This window comes from Tasmannia lanceolata, unplaced genomic scaffold (genome assembly GCF_043159265.1).
Source record: "Tasmannia lanceolata isolate RefF3 unplaced genomic scaffold, GAP_Taslan_0.1 ptg000003l, whole genome shotgun sequence".
Classification (NCBI taxonomy): Eukaryota; Viridiplantae; Streptophyta; class Magnoliopsida; order Canellales; family Winteraceae; genus Tasmannia; species Tasmannia lanceolata.
This window is the reverse complement of record NW_027518680.1, coordinates 53,247,404-53,264,999: the sequence shown is the minus strand read 5'-3', so window position 1 is coordinate 53,264,999 and position 17,596 is coordinate 53,247,404. Positions and strand designations below refer to the sequence as shown.

Below are 17,596 nucleotides of genomic sequence, written 5' to 3'. Positions count from 1 at the left end.
TCAACTCCTTATAAATAATATACATGCTCATATTTGATTGATCTCGCTCTACTTTATCTTTCATATCTCCTGCTTTTGTTCAAGAATTAAATCTGACCCCCGTGCCTTTATTAATTCCTTGAGAGTAGTTACACACCCCTTACATATTACCAATCTAATATGTAAGGGGTGTGTTATTAAGATTAGAGACAGAGAACTGTTAGGAGACCTCGTGTTATTAGATATGAACGACTTCAAAGTCATCCTTGGCATGGACTGGCTGGCCTCATACCATGCCAGTGTTGATTGTTTCCACAAATTAGTTAGATTTTCCATTCCTGGAGAAGAAGAGTTCATTTTTGAGGGTGTGAAGTGCCCTGGGAAGATCAAACTCATTGCTGCAATCAATACACAGAAGATGATAAGCAAGGGTTGCGAGTGCTACCTTGCTTATGTGAAGAAGAAGGACGATACCCATCAATTCTCGGTGGCAAAAATTCCTGTGGTGGCCGAATTCCTCAACATTTTTCCCGAAGACCTCTCCGATTTACCACCGTAGAGAGAGGTTGATTTCATAATTTACCTCGAGCCAGGGACCAGACCTATTTCTCAAGCACCTCATTGGATGGCCCCTGCCGAATTGAAAGAATTGAAAGACCAGTTGACAGAACTGTTAGAGAAAGGATTTATCCGGCCTAGCACTTCACCTTGGGGAGCTCCAGTACTATTTGTGAAGAAAAAGGATGGGCAGTCTTCGTCTATGCATTGACTACCGGTAACTGAACAAAGTTACCATTAAGAATCGTTATCCTCTGCCTAGGATTGACGAACTTTTCGATCAACTACAAGGAGCTTGCCACTTCTCAAAGATTGATCTCAGGTCCAGGTATCATCAACTTCGTGTTAAAGATGAGGATATTCCAAAGACAACATTCCAGACTCAATATGGTCATTTCGAGTTTGTGGTGATGTCGTTTGGATTATCAAATGCTTCGGCTATATTCATGGATATGATGAACATAATATTCAAGCCTTTCTTAGACCAGTTCGTTGTGGTGTTTATCGATGATATTCTCATCTATTCTAGGTCCAAAGAAGATCATGCTGAGCATCTAAGAAAAGCACTTGAGACCTTGAGATAGAACCGGTTGTTCGCCAAGTTCTCTAAGTGTGAATTCTGGTTAGAAAGTGTGACATTCCTAGGTCACGTGGTCTTGAAGGAGGGTATCTCAGTCGATCTAGCAAAAGTCGAGGCAATCACTCTTTGGAAGCAGCCTACTAATGCGATTGAAATCAAGAGTTTCTTGGGATTAGCCTGTTATTATCAAAAGTTTGTGGAGGGATTCTCTACTTTGGCTGGTTCATTGACGAAGCTAACAAGAAAGAATGTTAAATTCATCTAGACCGAGGAGTACGAGCGCATTTTTCTGGAATTGAAGAAGCTCACCTCTGCACCAGTATTGGTACTACCTTCTGAAGGGATGGAATTCGTGGTCTACAGCGATGCTTCCATCAAAGGGTTGGGGTGTGTGCTTATGTAGTCTAGAAAAGTGATCACTTATGGATCACGACAGTTGAAGAAGCATGAGGTGAACTACCCCACTCACGATCTGGAGTTGGCGGCCATAGTCTTCGCACTCAGAATCTGGCGCTACTACTTGTATGGGGTGAAGTTTGAGGTCTTCACAGATCACAAAAGCCTTAAATATCTTTTTAACCAGAAGGAGTTAAACATGCGACAGAGGAGGTGGCTTGAATTCCTGAAGGACTACAACTTCACTTTGAGCTACCACCCTAGGAAGGCTAATGTTGAGGCAGATGCTCTCAGCAGACATCAATGTATGAAGATAACTTGTATGATGCTAGAAGAATGGAAGCTTCTGAAGCAATTCAAGGATTTGACTTTGGGAACTTGCGAGGTTGGTAAGAATTCCTTCATAGCCAACCTTCGAGTTCAATCTGGATTCCTAGAGTCAATTAAATCGGCTCAGACTGATGATGCTGGAATTCTAAGGTTACGGGCTGATGTAGATTCCAGACCAGATTTCTCTATTAGTACTAATGACTGCTTATATTTCAAAGGCAGGATTTGTGTACCAGCTAAGGAGGACCTCAGGAAGAGCATCTTGGAGGAGGCTCACAAGTCTCGCTACACCATTCACTCGGGTAGCACCAAGATGTACCATGATCTGAAGAGAAACTTTTGGTGGAATGGGATGAATGAGGGAAGTAGCTGACTATGTCTCCAAATGCTTAACGTGCCAGAAGGTGAAAATTGAACATAAAAAACCTGGAGGCACTCTTGAGACTATTACATGCATGCTATCTAGTTTTGAATTTTCTCCTTTTTCGACCTCAAAATCTCAAAACTTCCAAAAATAAACATATCAATCTTGTAGATCTTATCGATCCGGTTAGTTCGACATATGGCGGCCCAAATTTGGCCAAAAGATGAGAGAGTTAGGCTTTTTTAAGATTCAGCCATTCAATGTGTTAATTTTTGTTAGTTTTTTGGAAATTTATCGCGTCGAGTAACTTCTTTGATGCTTCGAGCCGGATTCGGATGGAACCATAGAAAACAAAGTTGTTCTTCATGAGATTTTCTAAAACTTTGTCCTTCTATGCATTTTTCCAGAAACAATGTCTGGTGTATCAAAAATCACCTTCAAAATTTTAGTCTTCTAGTAAAACTGTGTTTGCTATAACAGTAGATTGTCGGCCATTTTTGGGGCACTTCTAGCTTGATCTGGCCAGAGCCGTAGAAGACAAAGTTGTTCCTTGAATGATTTCATAAAACTTTGTCCTTAAACAAGTTTTTCAGAAATGATGTTTTGAGTGTCAAAACTGAGCGCGAACTTTCAATTGAAACACTAATATGCTTTATAATGGCGATGAGCCGGAAACGACCGTTTTCTGGTCACTTCTAGCCTGAACTAAACGAAGTGGTAAACTGAGAGAAAGTCATTCATGATGGGATCTACAACTTTAAATGATGAGGTTTTTTGTGGTTTTGATGTTTGCTAGGTCTAAAATTCAACGGAAAGTGGCATTTTTCACACTAACGTCATAATTATGTCATTTTTTATCATGGACAACTTGAGCTCTATTCAATTTTAATGATTGTTTTGGATGTTTTGAGCTTGGTAGCAAGTCATGAATCATATTTTGGATGTTTTTCATGATTTACTCGGTATTGTTGGACATTTTATTGAAAATTGTATGTTTAGTAGAAATTTCGCCTTTTTTTAAGATTGTTTTGAGCTTAGATTAATTTATATGGATGCTTTGATTATGTTGAGCATGCTAGCAGATTATAAATCATATATGGAGTAATTCTTATGATTTATTTTGAATTTTGGGCATTTTTAGTGAAATTTGCATGTTGTGTTGTGTGCTTCCAATGCCTTTTCAATGCTAAATGATTGAAATCGATGATGTATGCAAACAAATGATTTAATCATAATCAAACCTGAATAAAATATGTTGAAAATATCTAAAAGAAGCTGAAATTAAGCATTAAAAGATGCTAGGACCTTGCTAGAGACACACCACGAACAAACATGCTCAATTCTTCCAGTTCTTGGACTAAATGACAACTTAGTATCTAAAATTCATAGGATCACTTCTAAAACATGTTTAAACCTTCCGAATCATGAGAGTTCATTCTTGGCGACATTCCATGTCTCATTCCGTCTTTGAGATTTATTGCTTACATCTCTTGCCTCTCGGTTGCATCATTGCCTATTGATTACATCTTTTGCACGCATCATCATTTTTTCTTTAATCCTTCCCTCATTGCAAGGGCGACGAAGGAGTTATCCCAAGCCCATCTTTAGGGGACTTGCTCGGTCCTAGTAGCACTCCCCTCTTTAGTTAGTAGACTAATCCAGTCTTTTAGACACCTTTAGATGTTAAATCCCCTCTATTATTGCAAGGGCGATGATAGGGATACTTAGAGCCCACCTTTGTGTCTAGGAGACTTGCCCAATCTCAATAGTACCATTATTTATCTAGTTTGTGTTATTATTCATTCTTTGACTCATAGCACCCCCTTTATAGAGTATTTAGAGAATGTTTCGACTTATTTACACCCCCTCTTTAGTAGTACTAGTTTAGGAGTTTATCCTTTAGTTTAGAAGTTTGTTCTTTAGTATTACTACCACTCATCTTTATTAGAGACTAGCACAGTCTTCTTAGAGCTTTGCTTACTTGGGATCATACCATGTTTGTTTTAGTTGGGACACTATTATGCTTGCTTGGAATCGAGGTTCATTTACTTGTTTTGGGACATTAGTTTACTTGTTTGAGATCATTTCATTTTCACTAGTTTACTCGTTTTGGGATTATTTCACTTTTAGTGAGTTTACTTGTTTAGGGGTTTCTCCTTCTTGCCTTAGGGTTTGGCCCCTAGTGTGCTGTTTTGTTTGGTTGAAAAAACTTTTTCTAAAATTTAAAAAATATTAGAAATTTAAAACTCAAAAACATCAGAAACTTTTAAAAACTCAAAAACATTTGAAAACTTGAAACTCAAAAACATTAAAACTTTTGAAAAGTTAAAAGATTTTAGGAACGTAGTAGGAGAGTTTGTTTCCGAACTATGTAGGCTTGATCCTCTTCCACGAGGTACGTAGGCAGCTTAGGATTTTTATCCCAAGTCCAGTCAAACTTTGTATAATAAACATTTCAATCCCTCAAACAATTTTAAAACCTTGTTTTCAAAAGATCTTCCTCTAGAGTTAGGAGTTTGGTCCAGATGTGTTGAGTGTTTTGTGTGTTTGGTTTGTGTTAGAGTTAGAGTTAGGACTTTGTCCTCGCTAGGAGTCTGTTACGCCTCTGTCCGGTCAGTTGGCGATACTCTTCGCCGACTGATGACTAGGTTAGGATGCGCTAGATGGCCCATCGTTCTTCCTATTGTACAGCCTAGTACACATAGGATGTAGGGCCTACCTGCATTAGCTTAAGGCTAACTTGCATTTAGTTAGGGCATATAGGGAGTTCTAAAATCCACAATCTACTTCAATATAAATAACCGTTAAAGAAGTTTTAATAACAAGTTGTATTCCGTCTTTTAGGTCGAGTCTAGTTTAATGGTCTAGATGTCTTAGGCGTCATAGTTTAGAATAGGTGCTAAGAACTACGTTGCCTTGATTCCTGTATACGTAGGCAGCTTTAATGAATATCAGACCATCCAAGATTCGGGCGACAATGTTTAGAGTCTTAGGGTTTGTTGTTAGTGTTTTAGAGTTTGTGTTTGTGGTTATCATTTTTTCTTATGTGTTTTCTTTCAGATTGAGATTATTTCCTTATTTGGTGACTCACATGCTTAGCTGTAGCTTGCTTGTATCATTATTATTTTGCTTCTGCATATGCTTAGTTGTAGCATTTACCCGCTTACTCATATTGTTCATATCTTAGTTATATATCTCATTATATTTGCTCATTTATTTACCTTAAAGCATGCATGTGTTTGCCCACCAGAACTTAGACACCAATTAGGCATGACACTCAAGACCTTATCTATGCTTAGGGGACACTTCTTTCATTTATTTTGTGTGCTTATTATTTCTATCCCCGGGTCATGCATGCCTAAGTAGATGTTTTCTCAGGGATATTTGTCCCCATATCATATGATTTTCGCCCAAAATTCTTCAAAGTTAATGAAAATGGCATAAGAGACCGAGTGCTTGCACTCGGGCGGATGGGGGTGCTCTTCGGACCTTCCTCATTCGTAATCACGCACGGACCCATATATTTCTGGTTATCCATTGCACAGAGTTTGTTTTTGGATTCCATGGATGACGACTCTGAGTTATTTTAGGTACGTCTTGGTTTCGAGCCCTGGCTCCGGATCAAGAGGTATTTCATTTATATCGCCACTCGTGCTATGCTATGACGGTGGCACCTGTTCGAGAGTTCCTTGGTAGAGCTCTCCTTCATGTGGAGATCCAAAGGACCGACGGGAGCCCGTCCCTCACCACCTCCTCCGGATCGGGGTCCACACCTCTACATCACAAAAGCCAAGCTATGTGGAGGTGAAGTGAATGCAATGGCAAAAGAAGTACCGACCGAGTTATGGCATAAGCGGTTCGGCCACATGAGTGAGAAAGGGCTCAAGATTCTCACTAGAAAAAAACTCTTGTCATGAATGAAAGGAACACCCTTGCATACTTGTGTTGACTGCATCATGGGAAAATAACACTGAGTTGCATTTCGCAGTTCCCCACCATCTAGAAAGGCAAATCTTCTAGATCTGATACATATTGATGTTTGCACTATGCAAAGTAGAACACTCGGACGCGCTCTCTACTTTGTAACTTTTATTGACGACCACTCCAGAAAATTGTGGACGTTTGCCTTGAAAACTAAAGATCAAGTGCTGGAAGTTTTCAAACAATTTCACGTGAAGGTTGAAAGGGAAACTGGCGAACGATTGAAGTCTGTGTGTGCAGACAATGGAGGTGAGTACCGAGGACCATTCGAGGAGTATTGCAAAACTTTCGGGATCAGACTGGAAAAGTCAGTACCAAAGACACCCCAGCACAACGGTGTCGCGGAGAGGATGAACAGAACCATCCGTGAGCGAATCAGATGTATGCTCTCAAATGCAAAACTGCCAAACTCCTTTTGGGGGGAGGCAATGGGGACAACGGTTGACTTGATCAACCTTTCTACTTCAGTTCCACTTGACGCTGACGTACCAAAAGCTGTCTGGACAGGCAAGAATGTTTCCTATGGCCATCTGAAGGTGTTTGGATGCAAAGCATTTGTTCATATCCCGAGAGATGAAATATCCAAGCTCGATGGAAAATCGAAGGAGTGTATCTTCCTGGGATATGCCCATGAAGAGTTCGGCTACAGACTCTGGGATCCTGTCATCAAAAGGATCATCAGAAGAAGAGATGCGATATTTCTTGAAGATCAGACAATCGAGGATTTCAAGAAACACAAGGAGCAGCAATCATCAGATGATCATCCTAATTTAATCTAGAACCAGTCTCCCCACCCACAGATTCAGATGATAGGGGAGTCATATCAGATGCTGATAGTGACAATACTCCACCAGATGACGATTCAACATCAGAAGAGGTTACAGAACAGGTCCCACCAGAACCTCAGTTAAAGAGATCTACTAGAGTGCGACAGCCCAGTCGCAGATATTCTCCTAATGAGTATGTGATGCTCACTAACGGGGGAGAATCGGAGACCTATCCGGAAGCAGTGTCCGACGATCACAAGGAGGAGTGGTTAAAAGCCATGCAAGAAGAGATGAAATCCTTGTATGAGAACCACACATATGATCTAGTCAAACTAGCGCAAGGTAGAAAAGCTCTCAAGAATTAGTGGGTATTCGACTAAAAACTGAAGAAGCTAGCTCACGATACAAAGTAAGACTGGTTGTGAAGGGTCTCAGGCAAAAGAAAGGCATTGACTTTGAGGAGATATTCTCACCAATGGTAAAAATGTCTTCTATTCGAGTTGTTCTTGGCTTGGTAGCCAGCTTGAATTTGGAGGTCGAACAACTTGATGTAAAACCAGTCTTTTTACATGGTGATCTCGATGAGGAGATTTGCATGGAGCAGCCTAAAGGTTTCAAAATCAAAGGAAAAGAGCATCTCGTGTGTAGACTAAGGAAGAGTCTATACGGGCTCAAGCAGGCACCGAGACAGTGGTACAAGAAGTTTGACTCATTCATGGAGAAGCACAGTTACAACAAAACCACTACAGACCACTGTGTATTTGTTAAGAAATTTTCAGACGGTGATTTCATTATCCTCTTGTTGTACGTTTATGACATGCTAATTGTTGGCCATGATACCAAAAAAATTAAAAAGGTGAAGAAGGAGTTGAGCAAGTCCTTTGCCATGAAGGACTTGGGACCGGCGAAGCAGATTCTTGGGATGAGGATATCCCGAGACAGACAAAATCACAAAATTTGGCTATCTCAAGAACGGTATGTTGAAAAAGTTCTTGAAAAGTTCAACATGAGCAAAGTTAAAAAAGTTTATTCTCCACTTGCAAGCCACTTCAAGCTCAGTGTGAAACAGTGTCCTTCAAGTGAGAAAGATAAGTCAGAAATGGAAAAACTGTCTTGCATCGGCAGTCGGCAATTTAATGTACGCCATGGTATGCACAAGACCAGATATTGCTCATGCAGTTGGAATTGTCAGCAGGTTCCTCTCAAATCCTGGCAAGGAACATTGGGCAGCAGTGAAATGGATACTCAGGTATCTTAGAGGTATGTCCAGCACTCAATTATGTTTCGGTAATGGTAAACCTGTATTAGAAAGGTTTACAGATGCAGATTTGGCTGGTGATGTGGATACAAGAAAGTCCACATCAGGGTACCTATTAACCTTTGCAGGATGAGCTGTATCATGGCAGTCCTGATTACAAAAATGTGTTGCCTTATCCACCACAGAAGCATAATACATTGCTATAACAGAAGCATGTAAGGAAGTCATGTGGATGAAGAAGTTCCTATAAGAATTGGGCCAGAAGCAAGAGAGTATGTTCTATATTGTGACAGTCAGAGTGCAATCCATCTGAGCAAAAATTCAACGTTCCACTCCAGATCCAAACACATCGATGTGAGGTATCACTGGATACGTGGTGTGTTAGAAGAGAATTATTACAGCTTGAGAAAATCCACACCTATAACAATGGCTCTGACATTATGACAAAGACATTGCCTAGAGAAAAGTTACAAGCTTGCAGAAAAGAAGTGGGCGTGACGGCCTCCCCGAATAGGTCGTGAGGGGGAGATTTGTTGGTGTGCGTCCCTCCCATTTGGGGCACCGACACTTTTTTGTGGCAATGTGTGTGTGTAATAAATAGGGGGTGTGCATGGTCATAATTTGTGTGTGGAATTAAATAGCTTTTTTTTAAAAAGAAAAAAGTGTGCATGCGGGACGATGCATGCGTGGACGGTGCATGGAAAAAGTCTTACAACGCATGCATGACTATTTGATTTATACGGCGCATGCATTGTCCATATACGTCATTTGGACACGTGATTCCTTCTTCGCTCAACTATAAATAGAGAGCTGAGGCAGGGGAAGAATACATACCGAGAACAGAGTGAGAATAGCAGAAGCATGAACACCCATGCTTTGCAGAGAGAAAAGACACTAGCAAGAGCAGTGTAGTGAGTGAGAGAGAGAGAGAGAGAGAGAGAAAGAGAGAGAGAGAGAGAGAGAGTTCCCTGATAGTTGTGTAATGAGAGCCAGTGTGTGAGGGAGTGTTAGCTATTCATAGCCATAGATTGAAGGCACAAGTTTGTATGCACTCTGTTAGAAACCCACCTACAGGTGATGTTGTAACTCATTATTCTACATAGTGAAAGTGTCAAGTGGACTACGGTCCCATGGTTTTTTCCTTCACCCCAGAGGCTTTTCCAAGTAAAAATTTCTGGTGTTATTTGTCATTTATTTTTCGCTTCCATTTTATCCTATTTAATCTTCACAGCTTTAATTTGGAAAAACTTTATCTGGGCCTGTAATTCCGCAATAGTAACCTTTTTCCCAACATCCTATGACGATGATTTTTGGGACAAAGTTTATCTACTGCAAGATTAATAAAATAATGTCTTAGATCATCCAAAAGGTAGACTCCACTGTACATTCTTAGTGCATGTATTTTCAAAAAAATATATGTAAAATCTCCATTAACAAATGCCACATCTAGAAGACCATCAAATTCTGAAACCTTGTTTGTGCTAGAGTAGTCAGAATCTTTATCCTATTTTAGGGATAGGGAAAACCTAGAAGTGTGATATTTATGCCCCTTTTGATCACCAAGGACACCCAGCGTCAATGTATCAATGACAAAAGGGGGCTAGTGTACTTGATGTCAGAAAAATCCAGTGGCTTTGATTACAAAGTACACTGGCAATGGGTGTCCCTGGTGATCAAAAGGGGCATAAATATCATTTCCCAAAACCTATCCTTATTCTCCAACGGTGATTCAGCTGATAAAATTTTGACTAATTGTGATCGTAGTTAGCAAAACTCCGTTTTAAACTCAGTTTTTTTGAAAAAAACTCGTTTTATTGGTGTGCCGTTTAAAACTTTCACAACAAATAAAACTCCATTGTTTTAGGCAAACGTTTTAAACACGTTTAAAATGCATTTTAAACGTTTTAAAAATGTTTTTTTGACCAACTTTCCAATTTTACCCCTAGCATATTTTGTAAATGACAAAATTATAAACTCATTTTCTTGTGTTTCCGTTTGTTTTTACTACGGTTTTTTTTGAACCACTACCGTATTAAACTCGAATCTTTGCCATCCTGTTTTTTTGGCAAATCACATTTTGCTAACTATGGTTATGATATATCCTTTCTTTACCCACAGTGGGTTGGCCGCTAGCTCGCGTGTGGTGTGAATGGAATTTCGATCCTAATTAAAGTAGGGACATGGGAACTGTTGGGGGTAAAATCGGCATTAACCGTGGATGAACGACACGTGGCACCTCTGAAGGATTAGGAATCGACCTATAGGAAGGATAGCACAATTTTACCCTCTCCATATAATTAGCAACAATCATATTTGGGAAACCACCCCTCAAAGAGGTAACACGCCCTAAGGCGGTGGCTTTCTAAGAAAATGAGACCCATTCTTAGTAACTTACTTGTACAGGGAAACAAGATATCTATTGAAAATAGATATAAACTTATCTCCCGGGGAAGTCGACCAATTAGGAAAGACTCCTAAAACAGTAAGATTCTAATCATCATGGACTCTATTCTCTATAAAAGGGATCCTCATATTCATAATGAAACTACGTTAGACTTGATCCTCAAAAAAGGGGTACGTAGGCAGCTTGGGAAGACAAGGTTTAGTCACAATCATCTCCCCCTCTTCTTCATTGGTAATCCTCCTGAATCCCATCTCCTTCCCTTCAATTTACCTGTGATTCTGATTTCTAGCTTAAATATTGAAATATCATAATTCTGGTACCGCTAACATCTTTCTGTGAGTACAAGTTGCTTATAGGAACACCTCTATCACTGCTAGATCGTGGTAAGCGGATTTCGGCATCATCAGATTGGCGCCATCCGTGGCACCACCATGACGAATTTGAGATCAAAAACTTCAAAATCTGTCGCAGCTAACCCACAAGGAGAAGGAGTAATGATCAGGAGTCATGCACAGGCTACAATCCCCGAGAATCAAGTTTCGAAGGAAACGCCTAATAACGACGATACTACTCCAGTCACTATGACCATGTTCAACCAACTTGCATCGTAAGTGGGGAACGTTATGGTCGCCCTTCAGGAAATATTGAGACATTTACCACCCCCCTCCCCAACCGATAGTTCAAAACATCAATATTCCTCCACTAATCGCGAAAGTACGGAATCCGCATTTAGAAGGAGAACAAGACAAATCACCTGAGGGCAGAAACCCTCGCAATCGAAGGCCAGTAAATCACCGACCTTCTATTTCGATTACTAGTCCTAGACCGAATCACTGGAACGGGGAGGCGAACAATCGACGAGCATCGAAATTGACTTTTAGGCCTATTCCGATCTAGAACAACAACGTCCCTCAAGGGGCTAATAGCGCGGGAAACCTGAATCAAGGGAAAGATAACCCGAATCAAAATTTTAGAGACGGAGTTAATACTCCTGATTCAAGACTCCTTGCCGAACTTCAACGACAAGTCCGGGAGATGCAGTGCCATATTAAGAAACCTTACGAACCGGACCTCCTAACTGAATGGGAGAATGAAAAACAGTCATCATTCATAGAGGCCATAGCACAGACTCAATTGATACCGAATTTCAACCTATCGAGACTTGATCTCTACGATGGTACAATGGATCCATTGGAATATCTTCAATCCTATAAGAGGGCGATAGAATTCAAAGGTGCTAACGACATAACTATGTGTCACGCCTTCTCTTCATATTTGAAAAGAGGAGCGAATAGTTGGTACGGCCACCTTAAACTAACTCCATATCCTCTTTCCGAGAGCTAGGTAGGGAGTTTGTGACCTACTTCGCCAATAGTCGGCCACAGAAAAAACCTGCCGACGCACTCCTCGCTCTCCGCCAAGGAAAGGAAGAAACCTTACGATCTTTTATAGGTCGACTTAGGGCTGAATTATCACAAATCAAAGACCCTAACCATGAGATGGTTAGAGCAGCGATGAAATCGGCTGTCCACGACAGAGATCTCAAGGTAGCCCTGAATATCGGCCCTCCCGAGATCTCCAGGAACTAATGGCGGTAGCAGACAAATATGTCAACAACGAAGAATCTTTCTCCATGGAAAGAGAATTATGACTCGCCAAAGCTCCGGAGAAACAGAAGGAGGAGGCTCGTTCGAATAATGGTCAGGCTAAACCTCCTCGATCAGATAATCGACAATCACAATCTGGTAACCACGCTCCTTCGTAACAGTTCGAAAGGTACAACTACTCTCCATTAAATTCATCCCTAGCAAATATCCTTTATGAAATTTGAGGAAAGGAGGGTCTCCAATGGCCACCAAAGATGAAAGGTACAGGTCGGAAGCGTAATACTAGCAAATATTGCCATTTTCACGGCGACCATGGTCGCATAACAGATGATTGTTATAATCTGAAGAATGAAATCAGAAGGTTGGTAGGGCTCGAGCGTGTTGATAAATACTTGTTGAATCCGAAGAATAATGGACCTTCCCATAAATTCGAGGTTCCAAAGATGCCCGGTCCTTCTAATCCGACCCAATCGATCGTTGGGACTAACCAAACCAGACAGATTTTTGAGGTTAGACAACTCCCGGACATAATGACCGACGCTCCACTCAGAATTACAGGAAGCATCGATGTAACCGCTGGAGGACTAGCCTCAGGAGGACCAACAATTTCAGGGCAGAAGACGTATGCCGCCCAAATTCATGCGGTGGAGGCTCCAGCAAAGAAGTTGTGATCAGATTCTACTAATAGCGAGGAACAAATAGTCTTTTCCGAAAAAGACTACGACGATGTTCACCTCCCTCATGATGATGCGATTGTTGTCCGCCTCATTATCGTCTATTTCAATGCGAGTAAAGTAATGATAGACACTGGTACCTCTGTCAATATTTTATATTACAATGCTTTTAAAGAGATGCACCTAGGTTTGGACAAGCTTACACCCGTAGAATGGTCAATCTATGGATTTTCTGGCGAATCGATTCGTATCGAAAGAAGGATAGACCTACCTGTCACGTTCGGTACCGAACCTCGCCAGAAAACCATCATGCAAACTTTCCTGGTTGTTAAGATCCCCTCCACCTATAATGCCATCATAGGACGTCTAGCTCTGAACAAGCTTGAAGCGATCGTCTCAACACCTCATCTCAAAATCAAATTTCCGACAAAAGCAGGAGTCGGAGAGGTAAGAGGAGATCAGGAAAGAGCTAGAAACTGTTACGCTGATTACACCAAAGTGGTGACAAAAGCAAAGAAATCTCTCCAAATAGCAGGTATGGACCCACGTTCAGATAATTACCAGCCGCGCGGAGAACCGGTAGATGAACTGACTCAAGTACCGCTTTTTCGAGAGGACGACAAGCGGACAGTCCAAATTGGATCACTTCTCACAGGTAAGACCAAAACCAACCTGGTCAATTTTTTGAAAACTAACACAGATGTTTTTACATGGTCTGCTTTAGATATGCCAGGTATCCCGAGGGAGGTTGCCGTCCATCGGCTCAACGTCGACCCCTCTTATAGACCCGTTAAACAAAAGAAACGGAACTTCGCTCCTGAGCGACAGAAAGCTATAAAAGAGGAGGTCAATAAACTCTTACAAGCCGGGTTCATCCGAGAAATACATTATCCAGAGTGGCTCGCCAATGTAGTAATAGTCAAAAAGGCGAGCGTGAAGTGGCGATATGCGAGGATTTTACTGACCTAAACAAAGCCTGTCCAAAAGACCACTACCCCCTCCCTCGGATCGATAAGCTGATAGATGCTACGTCTGGCTACGAGATGCTCAGCTTTATGGGTGCTTTCTCTGGATATAACCAGATACGTATGTACTCCCCCGATATCCCCAAAACATCCTTTGTCATAGAACAAGGACTATTTTGTTATAAGGTCATGCCTTTCGGCCTTAAGAACGCGGGAGCCACGTATCAGCAGTTGGTGAATAAAATTTTGGCCCCACAAATCGGTCGAAACATGGAAGTATATGTTGACGATATGCTTATTAAAAGCTTGAAAGCTACGAACCATGTTATCGACCTTCAGGAAGCTTTCGCGGTATTACGAAAATATCAGATGAAGCTCAACCCCTCAAAGTACGAACGAATGCCAGGAAGCATTCGACAAACTCAAACATTAAAGTTTAAATCCATGGTCAGTCAACGAGGTCAGTCAACGAGGCATAGAGGTTAATCCTGAGAAAATCCAAGCCATCCTCGATATGACACCACCAAAAACCTTGAACGAAGTACAGTGACTCGCGGGGAGGATAGTGGCTTTGAGCCGATTCATGTCCAAATCCGCCAAGAGGTGGCTTCCATTCTTCAAGATACTAAGGAACATGAAAGATTTTCAATCGACGAACGAATGCCAGGAAGCATTCGACAAACTCAAACATTACCTCCAGTCTCCTCCGGTGTTGATGAAACCACTACCAAATGAAGAGTTATACCTCTATCTAGCGGTAAGCTCTCTAGCTATTAGCGCCGTACTTGTCAGGCAAGAGCAAAGGATGGAGCACCCCATATATTATGTTATCCGAGTACTACACGACGCCGAAACAAGGTGTTAGAACATCGAAAAGTTTGCATTTGCGGTAGTCATTGCCGCCAGAAAATTACGACCATACTTTCAAGCCCACACCGTAGTTGTTCTTACCGACCAACCATTGCGCAAAATCCTTCAAAAACCCGACACTTCAGGACAATTAATCAATTGGGCGGTAGAACTTGGCGAATTTGACATACAAGTGCGACCTCGCCCCGCAATTAAGTCACAAGTACTTGCCGACTTTGTGGTAGAATGCACGGCTCCGACCAAAGACTTGGAGGGGTAGGAGGAGATAAAAGATAAACAAGAAAAACAATATCCATGGATGTTGTTTGTCGATGGATCAGCCAATGCAGGCGAAAGAGGAGCAGGATTAGTCTTGGCCAGACCCGATAAATTTGTAGTGGAATATGCTCTGAAAATCAACTTCGATGCTTCCAACAACGAGGCTGAGTATGAGGCACTCCTGGCCGAACTGGCATTAGCCCTTAAATTGGAAGCCGACCGACTAAAATCCCATAGTGATTCACAACTCATTGTTGGACATATTAGTGGATTCTATGATGCAAAAGATTGAAGGATGATTAAATACCTGAAAAAGGTGAGAGGGAAAATTATCCTTTTCAAAGAATTTGAGATTGTGCAGATTTCTAGAACCCTTAATGCAAGAGCCGATGCCCTATCCAAAATGGCCTCCTCGGAAACCACTAGTTGGGGGAACATGTATACTGAGGTTCTCTCCCGTCCTAGCATAGAGAGAGAAGTTACTCATATTGATCATGAACCCAGCTGGATGGATCCCATAATACAGTATCTAAAAAACGGTACCTTGCCAAAAGACCGCAAGGAAGCAAGGAGAATTACTGCCAAATCCACCATTTACATCCTGAAAGGTGAAGTGCTCTATAAACGATCATTTTCTTGGCCACTATTAAAGTCTCTCCGACCCAATGGCTGAGGTACATGAAGGCATATGTGGAGATCACTCGGGGGGCGAGGTGCTGGCTCATAAGATTCTTCGCCGAGGATTCTTTTGGCCGACCATACTGGAAGATGCCCAGAACTATGTCAAGAAGCGCCAACAGTGCCAAAAGTTTTCATCGGTACCTTGCCAACCAGCCACCCAATACTCCCCTATCTCCAGGCCAATTTCCTTTGTGATGTGGGGAATGGATCTATTAGGTCCCTTTCCACCATCAGTTGGCGAACATACGATGCTATATGTCACGATAGACTATTTCACCAAATGGGAGAGGCCAAAGCAGTAAAAAAGGCCACCTCTAGGGCGACATAAACCTTTTTCTACCACGACATTATATGCAGATATGAGATACCAAGAGTATTAGTTACCGGCAATGAGCCCCAATTAGCTAGTGAACAATTCAGGAATTTTTGCGAAAGACTTATGATCGAACAAAGATTTACTTCGGTCGGACATCCACAAGCAAATAAATAAGTCGAGGTAACCAACTGAATTCTGCTTCAAAGTTTTAAAAAGAGAGTTGAAGACGCCAAAAATACTTGGGCGTCAGAGTTACCCAATGTCCTATGGGCCTACCGAACTACTCCACGCACCACAACAGATGAATCCCCATTCAACCTAGCATTCCGTGTCGAAGCAATTCCAATTGAGATAGCCATCCCTTCTCCAAGGGTCGAGTGCTATAATGAACATACGATCGACGAACTCATGCGAAGCAGCTTGGACCTCGTTGAAGAAACCAGGGAGAAAGCTCGAATCAGAGTCGCCGTATACCAGCAAAGGGTCGCTCGGTACTATAACCATCGGATGAAAGAAAGAACTCTTAAAGAAGGAGATCTGGTACTTCGAAGGGCGGAGGTTTCAGACCCAAGGAATGCCGGAAAACTCGCCCCCTCACGGGAAAGGGCACTACAGAGTTATAAGGATCTTACGGCCAGGAGCCTACCAATTGGAAAATCTAGATGGCGCACCGATCCCCAGGACATGGCATATGCATAACCTAAGGAAATTCTATCAGTAAGTCTAGTTAGTTTTTCTTTGATTAGTTTTTGTTACTGTGTTTTTCTTTTTTCAAACGCAGGAATAAGTAGAAACAGTTCTTCTGAAAGGATGTGATAAGGAATTTAGCTTAATGAAATAAAGTTTAAATTTGTTTCAAAAGTGTTCATATTATGTTTCTATATGTTTCTATACATGCTTGCAAAATATTAAATAAATAATTTCAGCCCCCACTAATTGTGTAGGCAAACTGAGTAAACAAGGTAAAATGCTTGTCAAACCTTTAAAAATGGGTAGAGACAAAGCCCTTACATACCTATGTTTCAAAAATATAAACTACATCAATTAACCTTTTAAGGTTAATGCCCACCGACCGAGCAAATAAGTCGATCGAGTAGGGTAAGGCAGTTGTCTGGCCCATTAGACAAGAGGACTCGATGCCATTACATCAATTAACCTCTTAAGGTTAATGAACACTGACAGAGTATTTAAACCTGTCGAGTAGAGTGAGGCACTCGTCTGACCCATTAGACAGGAGGGCTCGATGCCTAGAAGCAAACAGATTGTATGTAAAGTGCGACTGAGGTTGATCATCCCGGATACCACTAAAAATATCACTGGATATGAGTTCCCTCCTTATAAAGGAGGGCGGGTCAGTCTACTTCGAATTGATCAATCGAAGAAAGACGACCGACGTACAAAGCACAAAAGGGAATACCCGAAAATTGTTACCTTTATAAAGGAACAATAGAGCCTATCCCTAAATAAAATGGGAATAGGACGAAAGGTCCGGCCCACTTCTCGTAAGAAAAGCACGGACTAAATGTCCGGCCACTTCTTTACCTTGATTCCCCTTTTTTATTTTTAAATAAGAATGAGAGAGGAAATTACCAGAGTAATAAGGGAAAA

At 41.4% G+C, this 17,596-nt stretch overlaps 1 protein-coding gene across 1 annotated transcript; it reads left to right on the top strand.

The window, feature by feature from the left end:
* The first annotated feature begins 13,021 nt into the window (after positions 1–13,021).
* LOC143869898 (uncharacterized) lies at positions 13,022–13,867 on the top strand. Its single transcript, XM_077376456.1, has one exon. It carries the CDS (start codon positions 13,022–13,024, stop codon positions 13,865–13,867), a length of 846 nt encoding a protein of 281 aa, XP_077232571.1.
* The last annotated feature ends 3,729 nt before the right edge of the window (positions 13,868–17,596 follow it).

Excerpts from the sequence above, each read along its gene's own strand:
- LOC143869898 (XM_077376456.1), top strand. The coding sequence starts at position 13,022 with ATGATAGACACTGGTACCTCTGTCAATATTTTATATTACAATGCTTTT.